We start from the raw sequence: 21661 nt of genomic DNA, 5'->3' as shown, positions 1-21661 counted from the left end.
CATTACACACAGAAAGCTGTACAATAGACTGGTTACACTGACATAGCCCTGCTTTATACACACCTTCCATACATAAAGTACCTCTGCGTTCTCCACCAGCACAGTCCTACAGGGAGGCTGTGTTCCTCTAACTCCTCCCACGCACATGGCTGATCACATGACTGTGACATCACCACAGGTCCTGTAACCACAATGTAGTGTTTAGTCCAGACTCTGGAGCTGCTCCTGGTGAGAGATGTCCGTGAGGGGCGGGGCTTCTCAGGAGAGGGGCGGGGCCGGACCTGGCAGCTTCTGATATAGCGCTCCTGACTAGAAAAAGACCAGAGTAAAATGGCCTGAACAGGCGTCTATGGCGCTTGTACAGGCGTGATTGCGACCTCTGGTCCCAGGTAATGTCTGGGTAGAGAGTGACCCTCATATTCTCTTTCAATATTGTATATGTGTTCCCTTATATGTTCCTGTACAGGTCTTTTTGTTCTGCCTGTATGTATTTTTTCACACTTTTACTGTAGCATGTGATATGTTGTTTTATTGCGTGTGTCATGGTAGCACCCACTATAAAATATACAATAACTCAAAACAATAAAGATAGGAAAATAACGGATTCCAAACGGGTTCTTCCCATGTAAAAGATGCAGGAGCTGCAGAAAACCATCAACCACCAAACCAGCTTATAAATTAAAAGACAAAGAAGGTTCCTTTAGACGCACACTATTTACTTTACACACTACTTATTTTAGGCCAAAACTCTTTTTTGTGCAGGTTTTCTCTTTCACCGCCTCTGCAGACTGTTACAGATGCAGCCGAGCTGAACTTGATGGTTAACACATTAAGTAAAAAATGGCAAGAAAGAGAGAACTAACTTTTCAATGGATTTCAATGGCGTTTGTCACGTGATAACCAAGATAACACTGTGCCATGTGTTATCAGAGTCAAGTTTAGCTCAGCTACATCTGGACTTCTTCACTGTAGAGACGTGTGATGAAGAGGCACAAGTAGCCTTGAAAGCTTGCAATTGTGTCATCATTAGAGATGAGCGAATTTCCGCTTATGAAATTTGTTCACATTTTGTTTGTTGGAAAAAGGTGAATTGCGTTATGGAGTCTGTTACCACGGACCATAACGCAATTCTATCATGGAATGCATAACGGAATGCCTTTAGAGGCATACCGTTATTCATTCCGTCATAATAGAAGTCTATGGGCTGCAAAACGGATCCGTCCTGTTTCCATTATGCAGGAGAGTCCTCCGCTGATCCTGAGTCCTCTCCTGCATAAAGGAAACGGGACGGATCCGTTTTGCAGCCCATAGACTTCTATTATGACGGAAATGAATAACTGAATGCCTCTAAAGGCATTCCGTTATGCATTCCGTCATAAAATTGCGTTATGGTCCATGGTACAGAATCCATAACTCAATTTACCTTTTAACCTCCGAACGAAGTGTGAACGAATTTCAAAATATTAAATTCGCTCATCTCTAGTCATCATTATTTCAGGTATCAACCCCTGAGAAATGTCATTCCTTTTTTATCTTCTTCCCAGTGAATCCATCAGAGAGACGATCTGTAGCCCTTGTCTCTACTTCCCCAACAGCTCATAAACACTCTTTAAACCATATTCTTATCATCTTGATCATAATTGCAGAGAAGGGCTACAGAACAAGTCATCAGAGGCAACAGTCCGCAGACGCAGTGAAACTAAAAGCTGGAGAAGAAAAACTTTAGAATAATTGTAAGAAAGACCAAAAAAAGATAATTTTTAGCCCATAAGTAGAATACAATAATAAAAAAAAAAAGTCCCCAAAGGTATCCATAGCCTTTAGGCCATTAAAGGTGTGACTTCATTGATTCTGCATGGGGACGTATGCTTAACCCCCGGAAAAAACAATTAATTCAATGCTCAGGAAGGGGAAGCTTCTAGAATCAATGTGTTAAAACTGTCACGGCGCTGTGTGGGAGGATAACTCCCCACTGACCACAAGAGGAAAGGGAAAAGGTACTAGGCCTGGAAACTAGGGAAAGGGGGAAAGGTCACCACCTGGTGAATCCCTAACCCGAGCCATGACTACTATAAGTATGAACAGACCTTGATGGTAGGAATGTTCATACGCTGTAACCTAGGGCCCTATATGACCCTAAAGGGCCCTGGAAATAGTGTCAGGACAAGAGAGGACCTGTTCCTTCCCAGCTGAAGGAACAGGAGACTCCCTCAGGCCAAATACCAAAAGGTAGGGAAAACCATGAACAAGAAATAGGGAAAAGACACAACTCCAAAATATGCAGATGAGCAGGAACTCCAGACACCAGCTCTTCACAACCAAAAGTAGCTATCAACCGCATAGCCTGATGGGTGAATTCAGACTAAATAGAGGAGTAGGAATGACCACTTAAGCTATTCCTGAGACAAGATGTGTGGTCATAACTAGTAACAACACAGAAGAGTGAAACCAAAGAGGCTGTCAGATCACATGCAGCCGGTCTCTTAGATCTTCTGACCCCTGTCACAGGAGAGACAGTGACAAAAACTCTCAGTTTTATTAGAATGCGTTTTAAAACTCTGGTACACAATGATGTAGCCAAGAAAAACACAACGTAATGTCACTAAGGCTGTGTCCACAACGTGTTTTTGACCTACATTTAACATATAATAAGGTGTTTAATATATTGGGGAGGGTTTATTCATTTTCACATTTAGTCGCCTGCTTCATGGACACCTGCTGATTGGCTGACCTCAAAGTTCACCTTTTTGAAAGGCAATTTAAAGTGTCCAGTACCTTCTAGAAGCAACATAATCATATATTTATATCGACTTCTACAAAAAAAAATGCAATAAATGAATAGAGAACATGGTTTGGTCGTAGTCTGAAGCGGCTTCACATGATTTCCAACACATCAGACTCAGACAATCCAAACTCAGTCTTGTACTTGTCAAAGAGCTTCTGAAGAGACGTCACGTACATGCTGTGGTAGAGGTCCACATCCTTCTGAGTCGGCTGCTCCATTTTAGGGACTGCAATGGGTTCTCCAACTGGAGGGGGAAATAAAAAAATAAAAAAAATTATAACTTCATCAAGGTAGGAGACTTGCATACTGCCTCGGGGGTCGACATTGGAGACGGCCAAACTGTCCATCATGATCTACTTAAATGCCAATTGGTGGCCAATAGACGACCAGAGGACATTCCAACTTAAAAATGATTCCATAAATGTAAGCAGCTGGGCCTAGATGGAAGCCTATGAGTGGGGAACAAGCCATGTCGATGGTCGGTAGATAGCTTTACACCAGCTAGATATAGAGAAGGCTGTGAACCATCCCAAATGTTGTCCCAGACCACAGCAAGTAAATATGTAGCATGGCCCATTCTTACACCAATCGGCCTCGGACACTGTAGAATTGTTGACCTTTGCTACCTTGAAATCAATAAGCTTCTATACTTATCCACTCTAAGCAATCGAACGTTCTTAAACGGAGGCCAGCGACATCCATATCTGACAGCTTATTACAATATATTAAATGTTGCATATAGATACGTATGACTCACCCACAGTAGTGATGGGAATGGGATAGGGCACAAAGCCCCAGCTGTCTGCGGAGAAGAACCCACAACCATAGAATAAACATTCAAGAAGTCCAATAAGTTTCCTGAATCTTCCCTTTAGCCGTCGGCCCCAAGAATGTTCTTCAAACACAAGTCGCTTATAAACCTTGTCCTCTCCAAAGGAATAAACTGGGACCAGATTAGCCCTATATGAAAATACACACAATATAGTTATTTATGGGGCTGCCATCAAGGACTGGTCTCCATCTGGCCCTCTAGTTGTAGAATGGTTAATGGCACAATTGTAATAACTAGAGATCAGCGAATTTCTTGAAATTAGTTTAAGGTCCAATTCTAAGGAATCCGTCTGAAGAATCGATTCTGGTATGAATACATTTGACCCAAATCAGCAGTGCTACAATGCCAGTAGTAGAACCTTATATACGCTGACAGCGACACTGGATAATAAGCTTATTATACACTTAGTAATTGTAAAAGCTTTCCAACAGGTTTTTTTTTTTTTTGAGAAAAGAAAGGCACAATCTTCCCAATCCAATTACTGTCTCTGTAAGACCCTAAAATGGCCCCCTACCTATAATAATGCTTCCTATGTACAAGAATGTAACTACTATAATACTGCTCCTATGTACAGGAATATAACTACTATAATACTGCTCCTATGTACAGCAATATAACTACTATAATACTGCTCCTATGTACAAGAATATAACTACTATAATACTGCTCCTATGTACAAGAATATAACTACTATAATACTGCTCCTATGTACAAGAATATAACTACTATAATACTGCTCCTATGTACAAGAATATAACTACTATAATACTGCCTATGTACAAGAATAGAACCACTATAATACTGCCTATGTACAAGAATATAACTACTATAGAGGGGGCGGAGCTTGACCGGCGTCCTGATCGGCCGCATGTGAGAAGAGCTCTCCTCTCCATAGCCTCACAAAGTGGTTTATTTCGCGTACTGACTGCTGAATAATGGGGAAAATCGGCAAATACTTGCCTAAAGACCGTCCTGAACCCCTCAAGCAAGATCGGGGACCCTCCGAGATGGAGAAATACTTTAACAAGCGGCCTGCAGCTTCGGTAGCAGAGCGGCCTAAGATGGCGCCGCCGGATCCTGAGGACGGCATGGAGGAGGCTGAGAGAGCGGACAGCCCGTTTACTGAGGGCTCTCAGGGATCGCAAGCTGAAGCAGCTGAACCCATCTCAAAGCGTTTCCTGCAGCAAGCGCTCATGTCTGTGATACAGCCGGTGATGCAGGAGCTCACTGAGATAAAGGAGGACATTAAGCATATCGGCCATAGAGTTGAGAGGCTGGAATCTACACAAGGGGCCATCCTGGAACACGCCCGCGTGCTAGGAGACAACAGCTCTGCTTACCTGTCTTCCCTGGATCACGCTTATGCCCTGATCGAAGATCAGGAAAACAGAAGCAGGCGCAAGAATGTACGCTTCAGGGGACTGCCAGAAGCGGTGCCACATGAGGATCTTCCTGCAGCAGCGTCCGCCATTTTCACATCCCTGCTGGGTCCTGAAGGTGCGTCTGCAGTCACAATAGAGCGCATTCACCGCTCCCTGCGACCCAAACCCAGGGAGGGAGAACCCCCTCGTGATGTAGTCTGCGGACTTTTGCGTTATGTCGACACTGCTGCAATTTTTAAAGCGGCCAGGGAGAGAGGAGATCTACAATATGATGGCAACAAGATCCTGCTTTTCCAAGATCTCGCGCCTTCGACCCTGAATAAAAGAAGAATCCTGCGCCCTGTCACCGAGATCCTTCGCCACAGCAAGATTCCCTTTAAGTGGCTCTTTCCCTTTGGGCTCACCTTCTCCAGGGATGGCAAGCGGTGCACGATCCGGACCCCCAGTGATCTGCCGGCGGCTTGGGAGCTGCTAAACACCACGCCACAGGACATACCGTCATGGCTGCCCTCGGCGGACACTGGCGTCCCGCTCCCAGAATTACCTGAATGCTCCAGGTGGTCAAAAGTGCCGTCAAGAAAAGGCCCAAGAGCTAAACAAAGAATCACCTGAACATTCTCAGCAGGTCGTATATGTTTTGCTATCAGGCGAGCTCCACAGATAATGTTTCTGAGGTTGTAGGAGCGCGCGTTCATTACGGTTTGCCAGTGCCTCCAAGGCACATGTTAGAAACCCGCACTCACTTTCTGTTGTCATATGTGCCTCTTATAGAAGTCATGTTTGCACAGCACTATTTCTCATGGCAATGAGAGGTTGCATACAGTATTTCATGTTCCCCTGTTTCATATAGCCAGATTCTGTCAGGCAGTTCTGATTGCGGCTTTGGTCGCACATGTTTGTTCACTGTATGGCACACTTTGTGGGGTATGGGACCCTGATTTGTGACCGGGAGTAGTACTTTCTGACACTGATCATGTCGGACTGCTTCCACCTTGTCACCGGTGGTTCCTGTGCTCCTACATGGAGTTTCATTATCTCCTTTGACCCTTCTTGGCCTGAGGTGGCACTCACTTTGTCGTTCCTAACAAACCTATGGCTAGAAGGTTCAAAGGCACTTGCTCAAGGCAAGGCTTTATACTGTTTGTTTCCCCTGTTCTCCTGTCCATGTACATGTACTCAGATATACGCAAGTATGTGCATATTCCACTGCAACAATGGCTGCAGTTAACTGCACCTCATTCAATGTAAGGGGGTTTAATACCCCTCAAAAGCGGTCACAGGTTATCAGATTGTTGAAGAAAAGGCACACCGATATCTGCTTTTTCCAAGAGTTGCATCTAAAGCTGGGCCATGTCCCCAAGCTCTCCCAGTCTTATTTCAGTCAGTGGTTCATCAGCTCACATGTCAAAGCCTCCAGGGGAGCGGGGATTGCCATATCCAAAAGGGTTCCTTTCTCCCTTATTTCTTCTTTGACCGACTCTGAGGGTCGCTTTATGTTTATTAAAGGTACCATAGGGACGGTGTTGGTAACGCTAGCAAGTCTATACAGCCCTAATAGGGGCCAGGGTGTGTGGTTGAGGACTACGCTATCCAAGTTAACTTCTTTTGCAGAGGGTATCTGCCTGGTAGGGGGAGACCTTAATGTGGCCCTAAACCCACTAATGGACGCTTCTGACCACTCATCTCAGCTGACTCATGCAGCCATTGGCAGGATTAACAAGCTCTTAGCAGGGGCCCACTTAGTGGACACCTGGAGACTGACCCACCCTACAGATTTAGATTACACATTCTTTTCAGCTCCTCATAAGGCTTACTCCAGGTTAGATTATGTTTTTATTACTGATATCCATGCCGGTTTGGTCAGTGGCTCTACCATTGATCCTATGACGGTGTCTGATCACGCCCCTGTCACGACATCCGTGGTGTTCTCTGAGCTACCTCAGCCTTCTCGACAGTGGAGACTGAATGAAACATTGTTGGATGACGCGGCGGTGGTGAGTGACATTGAAACCAAACTACAGCAGTTTTTTAAAGAGAACACCACGGATGACGTTTCTGTCACCACTGTCTGGGAGACACACAAGGCGGTCATTAGAGGGGAGCTGATTGCCTTAGGCAGTAGGAAAAAGAAAGAAAGACAAAAAACACTTCTTACATTGCTAGAGAAGATATCTGCTTTAGAATCTCTGCATAAGAAATCCAAATCTATTGAGGCCCAGCAGGAGCTAACACTAACTAGGAAAAAACTGAAAGACCACCTTAACTACCACCAGGCTAAGTCCTATCAGTATGCCCAATTCCGCTTTTATGCTCACGGGGACAAGGGGACGAGGCTTATGGCGGCGCTCCTAAAACAGAGAAAGGACGCTTCATATATAGCTGGAATTAAAGATAAAGATGGCAAACTAGTACATAGAACCTCAGATATTGCCAGAGCATTCCATAAATTCTATAGTACGCTTTATGGTCTCAAATGTCCAGAAGGAGATACAGAGGCTGGTATAGAGGAGACGGCTGATAGGTTTTTAAGGGACCTTAGTCTGCCCACACTGGAAACCAAGGAGAGGGAACAGCTCATTGCTCCCGTCACAATAGAGGAAATAACAAAAATTCTGAGCTCTATGCCAATGGGGAAATGCCCGGGACCTGACGGGTTTTCTGTGGGGTACTATAAAAAACTATCATCGGTTCTGGCCCCACGACTGGTCACTTGGTGTAATTCCCTCCTGAGTGGTCTACGTACGCTTCTCAACGTAGACGTTAAAATATGGGCAAAGCTTTTGGCTTCCCGCCTTGCTCCCCTTCTGACTAAGCTAATCCATCCGGACCAGGCCGGATTTGTGCCTGGACGAGAGGGAAATCAGAATTCTTGCAGGGTTCTATCAGCAATGCAACTTGCTAAAAAGGAGAGGGCCTCACTGGTCCTTTTGGGTGTGGATGCGGAAAGGGCCTTTGACAGGGTGAGCTGGGGTTACATGAGGAAAACTCTACATAAATTTGGTATTCCAGAACAATTCCAAACTGCCGTCATGTCTCTTTACCATGAACCTAGCGCTCGTATTCGGGTGAACGGTACTTTATCTCAGCCATTTTCGATTACAAACGGGACCCGTCAGGGTTGCCCTTTGTCACCTACACTATATGTCATGGTGATGGAGACATTGCTGCAAGCTATAAGAGAACACCCTGGTATAAAGGGCCTAAAAGTCAGAGGTAGTGCTGCTGAATATACAAATGCCGCCTATGCAGACGACCTCCTGGTTATGATTGCAAACCCTGTCGAGGCCTTTCCGCATCTTCTATCCCTCTTTGAACTTTACGGGAGGATCTCGAATTTTAAAGTCAACTATACGAAGTCAGAGGCGATGAACGTTTCTGCCCCAAGTAAAGTGATTTCCTCTCTGAAGGGCACAACCCCGTTCATCTGGCAGGACTCACATCTTTCTTATCTAGGGATCAAGCTTCCGGCGGATCTGGACCACACTTTTAGTTTAAATTATCAACCCCTTCTATGTGAGGTGCAGAAACAGCTTCACTCGCTTAAAATCCCATACGTCTCTTGGATGGGAAGAAAGAACCTTTTGAAGGCTTTCATCATGCCCAGGCTCCTCTACGTTATGCAGATGCTGCCCATTTTCCTGCCCATGTCCTTCTTTTGTCAGGTTAGGAGACTGTTCAGAACGTTCCTATGGGGGGGAAAATCAGCTAGATTGGCCCATAATAGGCTAATACAACGCAAGAACACGGGGGGGTTTGGGTTGCCGGATGCACACTTATATTATCAGGCGATTCATCTAAAAAGATGGCTTCAGTTACATGCTGCTAAATATCAAACTTGGGGTTGTGACTTGGAGATGGCCCAGCTCTCCTCTGTTCAGAGGGCAGGCCTCTGGGGTCTCACTTCTTCTAATCTCAGATCACAGATCCTACTCAGAGGCACTGCTTCGGTTATTCAACAGGTGTCCGGTAGTCTGAACCTATTAAACAGCCCCTCTCCCTCTATGCCAGCCGACCTTCTACCCTTTGCTATGAGACCAAATTCAAAACAGATAGCCACGACATGGCAGAGACTGCGTAGGTTCACCACAGAGGAATTTTTGGGAGTAGCCTCGGGAGATACACCTGCCCAACATCCTCTGCACAACCTTATAAAATCGTGTAATTTTCTGGAACTGATTGAATTCAACTCAGTCTCTAAACCATTGTTAGAGAGCAATAGACATAAGCCTACTCGGTCGTGGTTTGAAAAACTGTTGACACTTGAGTCTATTCCACGTAAATTGGTTTCTTTGTGCTATTTGGCATTGGTTAACCCCCGTTCCCCTGGAACGCCGCAGTATTTGAGGCACTGGGCTGCTGAACTGGGAACTGAGCTGAGCGAAACTGACATCTTGCGCATACATGCGCATTCTCACGGCTTTTCACGATGCACCAGGGTGCAAGAACACACATATAAGGTCCTTACCCAATGGTACCTAACTCCAAAGCAGATGTTTATTAGGGGCATGAGACAGGATGACGTGTGCTGGAGATGTCTAGAGGGTACGGGTACTCTGTCTCACATCCTATGGTTTTGTGCAAAGATAAGGCCATATTGGGAGGGGGTCCTGTCCACTATTCAGAAGATAACGAAAGTCAAGGTGGATGTGCCTCCTACCCTCGTGCTCCTGTGGCTCCCGACTCCCTCCTTCTCCCCTTCAAAAAGATGCTTGACCACTCAATTACTCCAGGCTGCGAGAGTGCTCATCCCGCAATACTGGCTGAGCACAGAGCCGCCTTCAGTTGAGGCATGGCTTAAGAAGGTAGATCATATCTGTCGCATGGAGGAGCTTGCAAGCTGGGAGGATAGGAATCACAAAAAATATGTTAAGTTATGGTCACCTTGGCTATTGTTTAGGGATGGGGTGATCGAGCCTCCTAGAGGGGATGTCTCAGGGGCTCACCAGTAGGTGTTGTTCTTCAGAATTCTAACAAGTCTTCTTAGCACATGATTGAGTCGTTGCTAAAATTGTACCTGTGATTATGTTCATTCTTTATTTTGCACTTTATTCACCTAATGTGCTTTTGATGTACAAATGTCATGGATGGAATGTTATTATTGGTTCTCCTTTTTTCCTTCCCTTCCTTCACCCTTCTCCTTCCTGACCCTCCCTTCCTGTCCCTCCCTTTCCACCCCTTTTCTCCCGGTTTCTTATGCTTCTATGGTCATTGGGCATGCTACATGATCTATGTATACTTGAAGGGTACGTTTGTATCTACTATACCGAACTAGCACAATGTAATGGGGACATTCTCTGTATCTGAGCTATGTAAGTCGATTTGCCCTGTATTTCTGTGCAGAAGTCTACTCAGGCCCATGTTTATGGACTGATGCCCTGTATTGTATGTGCTTGATACTGTACGCTTTCGACTACTGGTCAAGGTCACTGTGTGATGATGTAGTGTGTATCTTTTGCTATTTTCTCAATAAAAAGAAAATTTTCAAAGAATATAACTACTATAATACTGCCTCCTATGTACAAGAATATAACTACTATAATACTGCTCCTATGTACAAGAATATAACTACTGTAATACTGCTCCTATGTACAACAATATAACTACTATAATACTGCTCCTATGTACAGGAATATAACTACTATAATACTGCTCCTATGTACAGGAATATAACTACTATAATACTGCTCCTATGTACAAGAATATAACTACTATAATACTGCTCCTATGTACAAGAATAGAACTACTATAATACTGCCTATGTACAAGAATATAACTACTATAATACTGCCTCCTATGTACAAGAATATAACTACTATAATACTGCTCCTATGTACAAGAATATAACTACTATAATACTGCTCCTATGTACAAGAAAATAACTACTATAATACTGCTCCTATGTACAAGAATATAACTACTATAATACTGCCTCCTATGTACAAGAATATTACTACTATAATACTGCCTCCTATGTACAAGAATATAACTGCTATAATACTGCTCCTATGTACAGGAATATTACTACTATAATACTGCTCCTATGTACAAGAATATAACTACTATAATACTGCCTCCTATGTATAGAAATATAACTACTATAATACTGCCTCCTATGCACAAGAAAATAACTACTATAATACTGCTCCTATGTATAAGAATATAACTACTATAATACTGCTCCTATGTACTAGAATATACAAACCGGATTCCCAAAAAGTTGGGACACTATACAAATCGTGAATAAAAACTGAATGCAATGATGTGGAGGTGCCAACTTCTAATATTTTATTCAGAATAGAACATAAATCACGGAACAAAAGTTTAAACTGAGAAAATGTACCATTTTAAAGGGAAAAATATGTTGAATCAGAATTTCATGGTGTCAACAAATCCCAAAAAAGTTGGGACAAGGCCATTTTCACCACTGTGTGGCATCTCCCCTTCTTCTTACAACACTCAACAGACGTCTGGGGACAGAGGAGACCATTTTCTCAATTTTAGAAATAGGAATGCTCTCCCATTCTTGTCCAATACAGGCCTCTAACTGTCCAATCGTCTTGGGCCTTCTTTGTTGCACCTTCCTCTTTATGATGCGCCAAATGTTCTCTATAGGTGAAAGGTCTGGACTGCAGACTGGCCATTTCAGTACCCGGATCCTTCTCCTACGCAGCCATGATGATGTGATTGATGCAGAATGTGGTCTGGCATTATCTTGTTGAAAAATGCAGGGTCTTCCCTGAAAGAGATGACGTCTGGATGGGAGCAGATGTTGTTCTAGAACCTGAATATATTTTTCTGCATTGATGGTGCCTTTCCAGACATGCAAGCTGCCCATGCCACACGCACTCATGCAACCCCATACCATCAGAGATGCAGGCTTCTGAACTGAGCGTTGATAACAACTTGGGTTGTCCTTGTCCTCTTTGGTCCGGATGACATGGCGTCCCAGATTTCCAAAAATAACTTCGAATCGTGACTCGTCTGACCACAATACAGTCTTCCATTTTGCCACACTCCATTTTAAATGATCCCTGGCTCAGTGAAAACGCCTGAGCTTGTGGATCTTGCTTAGAAATGGCTTCTTCTTTGCACTGTAGAGTTTCAGCTGGCAGCGGCGGATGGCACGGTGGATTGTGTTCACTGACAATGGTTTCTGGAAGTATTCCTGAGCCCATTCTGTGATTTCCTTCACAGTAGCATTCCTGTTTGTGGTGCAGTGTCATTTAAGGGCCCGGAGATCACGGGCATCCAGTATGGTTTTACGGCCTTGACCCTTACGCACAGAGATTGTTCCAGATTCTCTGAATCTTCGGATGATGTTATGCACAGTTGATGATGATAGATGCAAAGTCCTTGCAATTTTTCGCTGGGTAACACCTTTCTGATATTGCTCCACTATCTTTCTGCGCAACATTGTGGGAATTGGTGATCCTCTACCCATCTTGGCTTCTGAGAGACACTGCCGCTCTGAGAAGCTCTTTTTATACCCAATCGTGTTTCCAATTGACCTAATTAGCGTTAATTGGTCTTCCAGCTCTTCGTTATGCTCAAATTTACTTTTTCCAGCCTCTTATTGCTACTTGTCCCAACTTTTTTGGGATTTGTTGACACCGTGAAAATTTGAATCAACGTATTTTTCCTTTAAAATGATACATTTACTCGGATTAAACGTTTGATCTGTCATCTACGTTCTATTACAAATAAAATATTGACATTTGCCATCTCCACATCATTGCATTCAGTTTTTATTCACAATTTGTTTAGTGTCCCAACTTTTTGGGAATCCGGTTTGTAACTGCTATTTCCTGCATAGGCTTAATACGGGCATCTCAAGTGCGTGTTGGAGGTGTGGAAAGGATATAGGCTCCCTTTCACACATTTGGTGGCACTGAGAGGATCAATGTGGTCTGTGCAACACAACTCAAACTGGATCCCAAACTGATGCTACTTTGGTGCCCCAATGACTCACTTTCTCCCTGTAGATCTGATCTTCCCACTATGCTCATCACGGCGGCGAGATTGCCGATTCCGCTGCTTTGGAAAGATACTGAACCTCCTACTGTACCGATGTGAAGGGACAAGGTCGATCAGATCTATAGATTTGAGGAGCTGGCAAATTGGGAATCCTTCACACGTCTTCGCTTTCTTAAAATCTGATCACCATGGAAAATCTATAGAAGGTTTAATTGACGGAGTTGGAAAACTCTTGACCCCCCCTTACCCCCCTACCTTTCCTTTCCCTCCCCGTCGTTCCCTACTTTTATTGTTTGTCTCATTATTGGTTCCATTTTAGACACCATATACGATACTGAAATGATGGTATGTGATTGTAAGGTGTACTTTATTCTTTTAATAAAGATAAATTTGGTTAAGAATATAACTGCTATAATACTGCCTCCTATGTGCAAGTATATAACTACTATAATACTGCTCCTATATACAAGAATATAACTGCTATAATACTGTCTCCTATGTACAAGAATATAACTACTATAATACTGCCTCCTATGTACAGAAATATAACTACTATAATACTGCCTCCTGTACATGAATATCTGGGATCATCTGGAGAATCAGGCCAGTCTGTGGTTCCCTCTGTGAATGCTGGTGACGGTGGTGGGGATAGGGCAGTACAGTCTGATGCATAGGAGTTCCCCCTGTTAGTTACACAGACAGCACCAGAACCCCCTAGGACAGGAGGCCAGCAGCCTACACAGGTCTCATAAGGACGACAGGATAGTGGACCTGGTCACACCTCCTCTAGGAATGCCTGGAGCCGTGGCTCACCATCATTTATACCAGTCAGGCTTTTAAGAGGAGAAGCATAGTCAGATTCAGACAGAGGTGCCAAGGACTGCCCGATAGGAGGTACATCATCAGAGAGCTGCTATGTAAGCAAATGGGCTTCCTGCCAGCCAACATCCTGGCCGTGATAAACCTCCTGGACAGGCAGGGCTATGACATCAGTTTCAAGCTCATGTCTGACTTGTAGACCACTTCTGGGTTAGCTTTGCCAGGTTCAGAAAAAAAGAGTTGGAATAAGTTCAATTTCATCCCCATGTCTAAGCCAGATACCATTAATGTCACTATCATCTTCTGGAATGAGTCTGTTCCCCACCTGGACATTGTAGTTTGGCTGAGGAGACATTGTGGCCTTATGTCAGAACTCGCTAAGACCAGGGATGAAGACGGTACCTGTACTGGGGGTTAGAGGGTTTTGGTGCAGCTTCATCAGCACCAAAATATAACCCAACATCTGCCCAATTCTTTCTTCATTGTCCGGGAGAAGGGTGTGTGTTTCTATGCGGGTCAACCTAGAAAGTGCTTTAAGTGTGGAAAGACTGGTCACTTAGCGAGTGCGTGCACCATGGTGAAGTGCAACCTGTGTGGAGAGGTTGGTCATGTCAGTGCCAACTGCCAGGTTATTAGATGTAATTTTTGTGGTAAGATTGGCCATCCCCACAGGGACTGTCCTGACGCCTGCAAAGACTTTGCCAACAATGACTTACTAGCAGGGACAGATGACCTGGAGGAGGACGCGTTGTTATCGGGGTCAGTGCCAACAGGGCCAGAGCCTCATAAGGACGTATCTCATAGTGATCCAGTACAAACCCAACCCCAGTCAGATGTCATTGAGGGGAACATGGAGGTGGTCACACAGGATGTATACTCAAAGGCTGTCTCTTCTTCTGTTCCAGCATCTACCACCGGGGAGTCTAAAAGAAAAAACATAGATAAGTCCAGCCATAAGCCTGAGGGAGAGTGGACCACCATCCAAAAGCCAAGTAAGGTGAATATGGACAGTAGACCAGATGGGACAATGACGGCCAATAGATTCAGTGTCTTGTCTGAGTCAGACGTAGAGGCAGAAATGGAGAGAGAGTTAAGCGGGAGTGCTCAGACTGATTTATGATGATGGGGTCAGTCTCTCTGTTTCTTGTACTTGTATTACTCTGATGGCTAATTTTTACCTTAAAGTAAGGAGAACAAGGCATGCTGTGTATGAACATCTGAAGTATTTGGATGCTGATGTCTTCTTCTTGAAGGAGGCCCATCTAAATACTTTGGGTCTTGTAAGAGAGGCAGAGAGAGAATGACGGTCTGGTCCTTCCTTCTGGTCACTGGCTGTGGAACCATATGCTGTGGTCTCCATACTGTTTAACACCAGTGATGTGACAATACATAGATTAACGGAGGTTTCAATGGTAAAGTGTCTAGTCCTGGAGGTTACTATCCGAGGTAGAAGGCTCCGGCTCATCAATATCTATGGTCCACAGACAGTGACTGAGAGGATTGACCTTTTTAATGAGGTAAAGCCATACTTGTTCACATCTGTTCCTGTGATCATGGCAGGGGATTTAAATGCTGTTATGACACAGAAGCAGTCGGATAGACTTAGCTCTGGTGAGTCCTTCTGAAAAATATTGGTGAGAGAGGGGAAAATGTTGTCCATTATTCTGACCACCTGGCCCTGTATTTGAAAGTCACCAAGCGCCCTGATATGGGGAGAGGGTTATGAAAACTCAGCTTCAGTCTCTTGGATGATGCCTATATCCAGAGCTGCATCCACTCCCTTCTTGAAGATCAGCTAGAGAGTGGATTTTTCTGAAATCATGGCAGACTGGTGGGAGGATTTCAAGGAGGAGATCAGATCCCTCTTAAAGAAAAGATCCCTCTCCTTGTAAAAGTTGCTGCTTAAGTTTTTATAATAGCAATTTGCATATACTCCAGAATGTTATGAAGAGTGATCAGATGAATTGCATAGTCCTTCTTTGCCATGAAAATTTACTTAATCACAAAAAAACCTTTCCACTGCATTTCATTGCTGTCATTAAAGGACCTGCTGAGATCATTTCAGTAATCGTCTTGTTAACTCAGGTAAGAATGTTGACGAGCACAAGGCTGGCGATCATTATGTCAGGCTGATTGGGTTAAAATGGCAGACTTGACCTGTTAAAAGGAGGGTGATGCTTGAAATCATTGTCCTTCCATTGTTAACCAAGGTGACCTGCAAAGAAACGCGTGCAGCCATCATTGCGTTGCATAAAAATGGCTTCACAGGCAAGGATATTGTGGCTACTAAGATTGCACCTCAATGAACAATTTATAGGATCATCAAGAACTTCAAGGAAAGAGGTTCAATTCTTGTTAAGAAGGCTTCAGGGCTTCCAAGAAAGTCCAGCAAGCGCCAGGATCGTCTCCTAAAGAGAATTCAGCTGCGGGATCGGAGTGCCACCAGTGCAGAGCTTGCTCAGGAATGGCAGCAGGCAGGTGTGAGCGCATCTGCACGCACAGTGAGGCGAAGACTTTTGGAAGATGGCCTGGTGTCAAGAAGGGCTGCAAAGAAGCCACTTCTCTCCAAAAAAACCATCAGGGACAGATCGATCTTCTGCAGAAAATATGGTGAATGGACTGCTGAGGACTGGGGCAAAGTCATATTCTCCGATGAAGCCTCTTTCCGATTGTTTGGGGCATCAGGAAAAAGGCTTGTCCGGAGAAGAAAAGGTGAGCGCTACCATCAGTCCTGTGTCATGCCAACAGTAAAGCATCCTGAGACCATTCATGTGTGGGGTTGCTTCTCATCCAAGGGAGTGGACTCACTCACAATTTTGCCCAAAAACACAGCCACGAATAAAGAGTGGTACCAAAACACCCTCCAACAGCAACTTCTTCCAACAATCCAACAATACAGGGAGTGCAGAATTATTAGGCAAGTTGTATTTTTGAGGATTAATTTTATTATTGAACAACAACCATGTTCTCAATGAACCCAAAAAACTCATTAATATCAAAGCTGAATATTTTTGGAAGTAGTTTTTAGTCTTAGCTATTTTAGGGGGATATCTGTGTGTGCAGGTGACTATAACTGTACATAATTATTAGGCAACTTAACAAAAAACAAATATATACCCACTTCAATTATTTATTTTTACCAGTGAAACCAATATAACATCTCAACATTCACAAATATACATTTCTGACATTCAAAAACAAAACAAAAACAAATCAGTGACTAATATAGCCACCTTTCTTTGCAAGGACACTCAAAAGCCTGCCATCCATGGATTCTGTCAGTGTTTTGATCTGTTCACCATCAACATTGCGTGCAGCAGCAACCACAGCCTCCCAGACACTGTTCAGAGAGGTGGACTGTTTTCCCTCCTTGTAAATCTCACATTTGATGATGGACCACAGGTTCTCAATGGGGTTCAGATCAGGTGAACAAGGAGGCCATGTCATTAGATTTTCTTCTTTTATACCCTTTCTTGCCAGCCGCGTTGTGGAGTACTTGGACGCGTGTGATGGAGCATTGTCCTGCATGAAAATCATGTTTTTCTTACCTTGCAGACTTCTTCCTGTACCACTGCTTGAAGAAGGTGTCTTCCAGAAACTGGCAGTAGGACTGGGAGTTGAGCTTGACTCCATCCTCAACCCAAAAAGGCCCCACAAGCTCATCTTTGATGATACCAGCCCAAACCAGTACTCCACCTCCACCTTGCTGGCATCTGAGTCGGACTGGAGCTCTCTGCCCTTTACCAATCCAGCCATCTGGCCCATCAAGACTCACTCATTTAATCAGTCCATAAAACCTTAGAAAAATCAGTCTTGAGATTTGTCTTGGCCCAGTCTTGACGTTTCAGCTTGTGTGTCTTGTTCAGTGGTGGTCGTCTTTCAGCCTTTCTTACCTTGGCCATGTCTCTGAGTATTGCACACCTTGTGCTTTTGGGCACTCCAGTGATGTTGCAGCTCTGAAATATGGCCAAACTGGTGGCAAGTGGCATCTTGGCAGCTGCACGCTTGACTTTTCTCAGTTCATGGGCAGTTATTTTGCGCCTTGGTTTTTCCACACGCTTCTTGCGACCCTGTTGACTATTTTGAATGAAACGCTTGATTGTTCGATGATCACGCTTCAGAAGCTTTGCAATTTTAAGAGTGCTGCATTCCTCTGCAAGATATCTCACTATTTTTGACTTTTCTGAGCCTGTCAAGTCCTTCTTTTGACCCATTTTGCCAAAGGAAAGGAAGTTGCCTAATTATGCACACCTGATATAGGGTGTTGATGTCATTAGACCACACCCCTTCTCATTACAGAGATGCACATCACCTAATATGCTTAATTGGTAGTAGGCTTTCGAGCCTATACAGCTTGGAGTAAGACAACATGCATAAAGAGGATGATGTGGTCAAAATACTCATTTGCCTAATAATTCTGCACGTAGTGTAGTTTGGTGAGGAACAATGCATTTTCCAGCACGATGGAGCACCATGTCATAAGGCAAAAGTGATAACTAAGTGGCTCGGGGACCAAAACGTTGACATTTTGGGTCCATGGCCTGGAAACTCCCCAGATCTTAATCCCATTGAGAACTTGTGGTCAATCCTCAAGAGGCGGGTGGACAAACAAAAACACACTAATTCTGACAAACTCCAAGAAGTGATTATGGAAGAATGGGTTGCTAACAGTCACGAATTGGCCCCGAAGTTGATTGAGAGCATGCCCAGTCGAATTGCAGAGGTCCTGAAAAAGAAGGGCCAACACTGCAAATACTGACTCTTTGCATAAATGTCATGTAATTGTCGATAAAAGCCTTTGAAACGTATGAAGTGCGTGTAATTATATTTCACTACATCACAGAAACAACTGAAACAAAGATCTAAAAGCTGTTTAGCAGCAAACTTTGTGAAAACTAATATTTGTGTCATTCTCAAAACATTTGGCCACGACTGTAGAGTAAGTATAGCCAGTATCTCAAGCTGTCGAAAGAATTGGAGTCACTATATTCGGCAGGGGGGTGGGGGGGGGGGGGAGGCGGAACCAACAAAAGATTGACAGATTGAAATCTGAGATAAGGCAGTATAAGTACAGCAGGTACACCTCCCTGGTTCTTGGACAGGATTATGAGTCCTAGGGTCACCAGATCCCCTTGAGAACTGCCAGGAGTGTGTGGCAAACATATTGGTCTCAGGTCTCACTGACCCCCGGGGTGTTTTGCAGGAATCTCGGGAGGGTATCCTGGGGGTGGTGAGATCTTACTATACTGACTTATTTCAGAGGAAGGTTTTGGATAAAGAGAAGATGACTTAATTCATGGAGGCAATTCCAGGCCCTGATACTAATGATGTAGACTTTTCTCCTTTAACAGCAGAATTGACGGTGGACAAAGTTAAAGTGGCCATTGATATGAAGAAGATACCAGGTCCAGATGGTATAACAGCAGAATTTTACAAGAAATTCAGAGACCACTTAACTCCAATTCTCGTGGACGTGTACAAAAATTGTCTAGGGAACCACCTGATGCCTCCATCCAGGAGGTCTCCTCGTTAATTCTGCTGTCTAAGGCCTGTTGCACACAAACGTGTGCTGCCCGTGCTGCGGACCGCAAATTGTGGTCCGCAATGCACGAGCACGGACCGTGGGCCAGCCGCATGCGGTTCGCGATCCATACATTCCGCAAAAAGATAGGACAAATTCTATCTTTTTCCGGAATGGAAGCATGGAGCATGGAACGGAACCCCTTGAAAGCTCTCCGTAGTGCTTTCATTCCTTTCCGCACCGCATCTCCGGATTTGCAGACCGATTCAAGTAAAAAGGTCTGCATCCGTGATGCAGAATGCACACGGCCCGTTTCCCGTGTATTGCGGACACGCTGTATGCGGGCCGCAATAAGGCCACGGGGGACACACGGTCATGTGCAAGAGGCATAAAGGTAAGCAGCCTAGTGACATCGAGAACTGGAGGCCGATTGCCCTCTTGAATATTGACAGGAAGATTCTGGTAAAAACCCTGTTTGCTAGATTAGTCTGTTTGTCCCGGGCACTGTTGGCAGGCTGTCAGTTTGGCACAGTGAAACGGCAGGACATCTCTGGTGCAGTCATATCAATAAGAGATGTTTGAGAGATGTAAAGCTCTGAGGTGTGGGAGATATGTTGTTGGTCTTGACCAGGCTAAAGCCTTTCACAGTAGACCATGAGTATTTATGGACCACTCTGTCAAAGTACGGTATTCCTGGACAATTTATTGATTGGCTGAAAAATTTGTATAGAAAGGCAGGTAGATTTCCTCTAATCAACGGTTAGCAGGGTGATGCATTCAGGGTGAGACAGGGTTACCCATTGAGTCCGCTCCTGTATATTTGCCTTAGACCCGTTCCTGAGGTCACTGCATGAGTGTGATTTTCAGGGGGTGCCGGTCCCCCACTGCTTTCCTCTGAGTGTTGTTGCCTACACAGATGATGTGACTGTGGCGATATCTGACCCAAGTTTTTTGGACACTGAATTCTGTTAGAGTTTGATCTGCCACAATTTGAGAAAGGCTCCACCTATATTAGGATCTTAGGGGTTAAATTTGGGAGGGACGATAACGCCAGGATAAACTGGGAAGAAAGATTGGAAGCCAGAAATGCAAAGGTTCAGCGGTGGAAGAACTGAAGGCTGACCTATAGAGAAAGGGTTAAAATGTTGAAGACTTACCTGGTCCCTGTCTTTTTATGTATCTGTCATTTTCCCTTTGCCAAAATCTCTCTCAGCTAGGCTCTTTAGCCTGTTCTTCCAGCTTCTCTGGGGGAATAGGTTGAACCTGATAAAGAGGGGTATAACATATCTAGAGAGAAGAGAGGGTGGGCTGGATATGATAAATACAAGGGTGTTTTTTGACTCCATGTTTCTAAAAGTTAATTTTGGTGACCTGGACTCAAATAATAGTCCTCTGTGGGTATATAGTGTCAGGGACTTGATACTGCCTTTTGCAGAATCTTGGGAGCAAGGCGGCAGTCTCAAGAGCAAGAGATGGACGCAGGACTACCTCCCCAAGTATCTGGACTATGCCCTGAAGTGTGGCAGGGAGTGGAGGCTAGAGAAGTCTTTGATAGGGAGTAATACAAGGAAAGAACTATACGTTAACATATGTGGGGATTTATTTTGCTCTCCACTTGCTCTATGGGATTGTCCGACCACCACACTGCAGGAAAGTTTTAGGTTCCTCAATGGGAAGCGACTCCCAATTAAACTGTATGACATTGCCTGTTTGTCTACACGGGAGGCTCTTGGACAGAGGTAATTTAAAATACCTGACTCGGTCAGATAGGAAGTGTCCCCTGGGATGTCCACAAGAGGAGACTATGGAGCATTTCATAACTGCTGGTGAGGAAGGAAAATATGAAAGGCAGTGTCTGAAAACTTAAAGATCTCAAGGTTGCAGTCCCTGAAATATCCTGAGATTATCTATGGTGTTCCATCGAATAATGGTAATATTGACAGGGGAACAATGTATGTGATAATAACCACCATGAAATACTACTATTGGTATGCAAGAACCCGGGTGTCCCTTCACAGCAAGACCTTCCAATACATGACCGCAGTCAGCCAGGTGGGTAAGATCATTAGAGATAAGTAGGAACCATAAAAACCGAAAGTTATGGAGATATGTATCTCTGGAGTGCAAATGATTTTCTCATTTTTCAGTTTGTATTATATTTTTCTTCAACACATGGACTCTAAGTAAAAAAAAAAATATTGTGTTTTCTATAGTGGAGTAATCATTCAATGTGCCCTGAATGTGATTTCTATTTTGAACTAAAAGGAGAAATTTTGTTTCATTTAATTGTATTTGTTTTTTTACAATAGAAATTGCCTCCTATGTACAAGAATATAACTGCTATAATA

At 44.1% G+C, this 21661-nt stretch overlaps 1 protein-coding gene across 1 annotated transcript in view; it reads right to left on the bottom strand.

The window, feature by feature from the left end:
• Positions 1-2507: 2507 nt before the first annotated feature.
• The window catches only part of LOC122923132 (diacylglycerol O-acyltransferase 2-like), a 58478-nt gene continuing 39324 nt past the window's right edge, over positions 2508-21661 (bottom strand). The window contains exons 7-8 of the mRNA XM_044273855.1: positions 3543-3745; positions 2508-3029 (exon numbers count right to left, since the gene is read on the bottom strand). Of these exons, the coding sequence (XP_044129790.1) occupies positions 2875-3029; positions 3543-3745 (358 nt within the window). The 3' untranslated portion in view covers positions 2508-2874. The remainder of the gene's footprint in view (positions 3030-3542; positions 3746-21661) is intronic.

The sequence above is a fragment of the Bufo gargarizans genome, unplaced genomic scaffold (assembly GCF_014858855.1).
Source record: "Bufo gargarizans isolate SCDJY-AF-19 unplaced genomic scaffold, ASM1485885v1 original_scaffold_1246_pilon, whole genome shotgun sequence".
NCBI classification, from domain to species: Eukaryota; Metazoa; Chordata; class Amphibia; order Anura; family Bufonidae; genus Bufo; species Bufo gargarizans.
The sequence above is the reverse complement of the archived record's forward strand: the minus strand, read 5'-3'. Positions and strand labels throughout refer to the sequence as shown.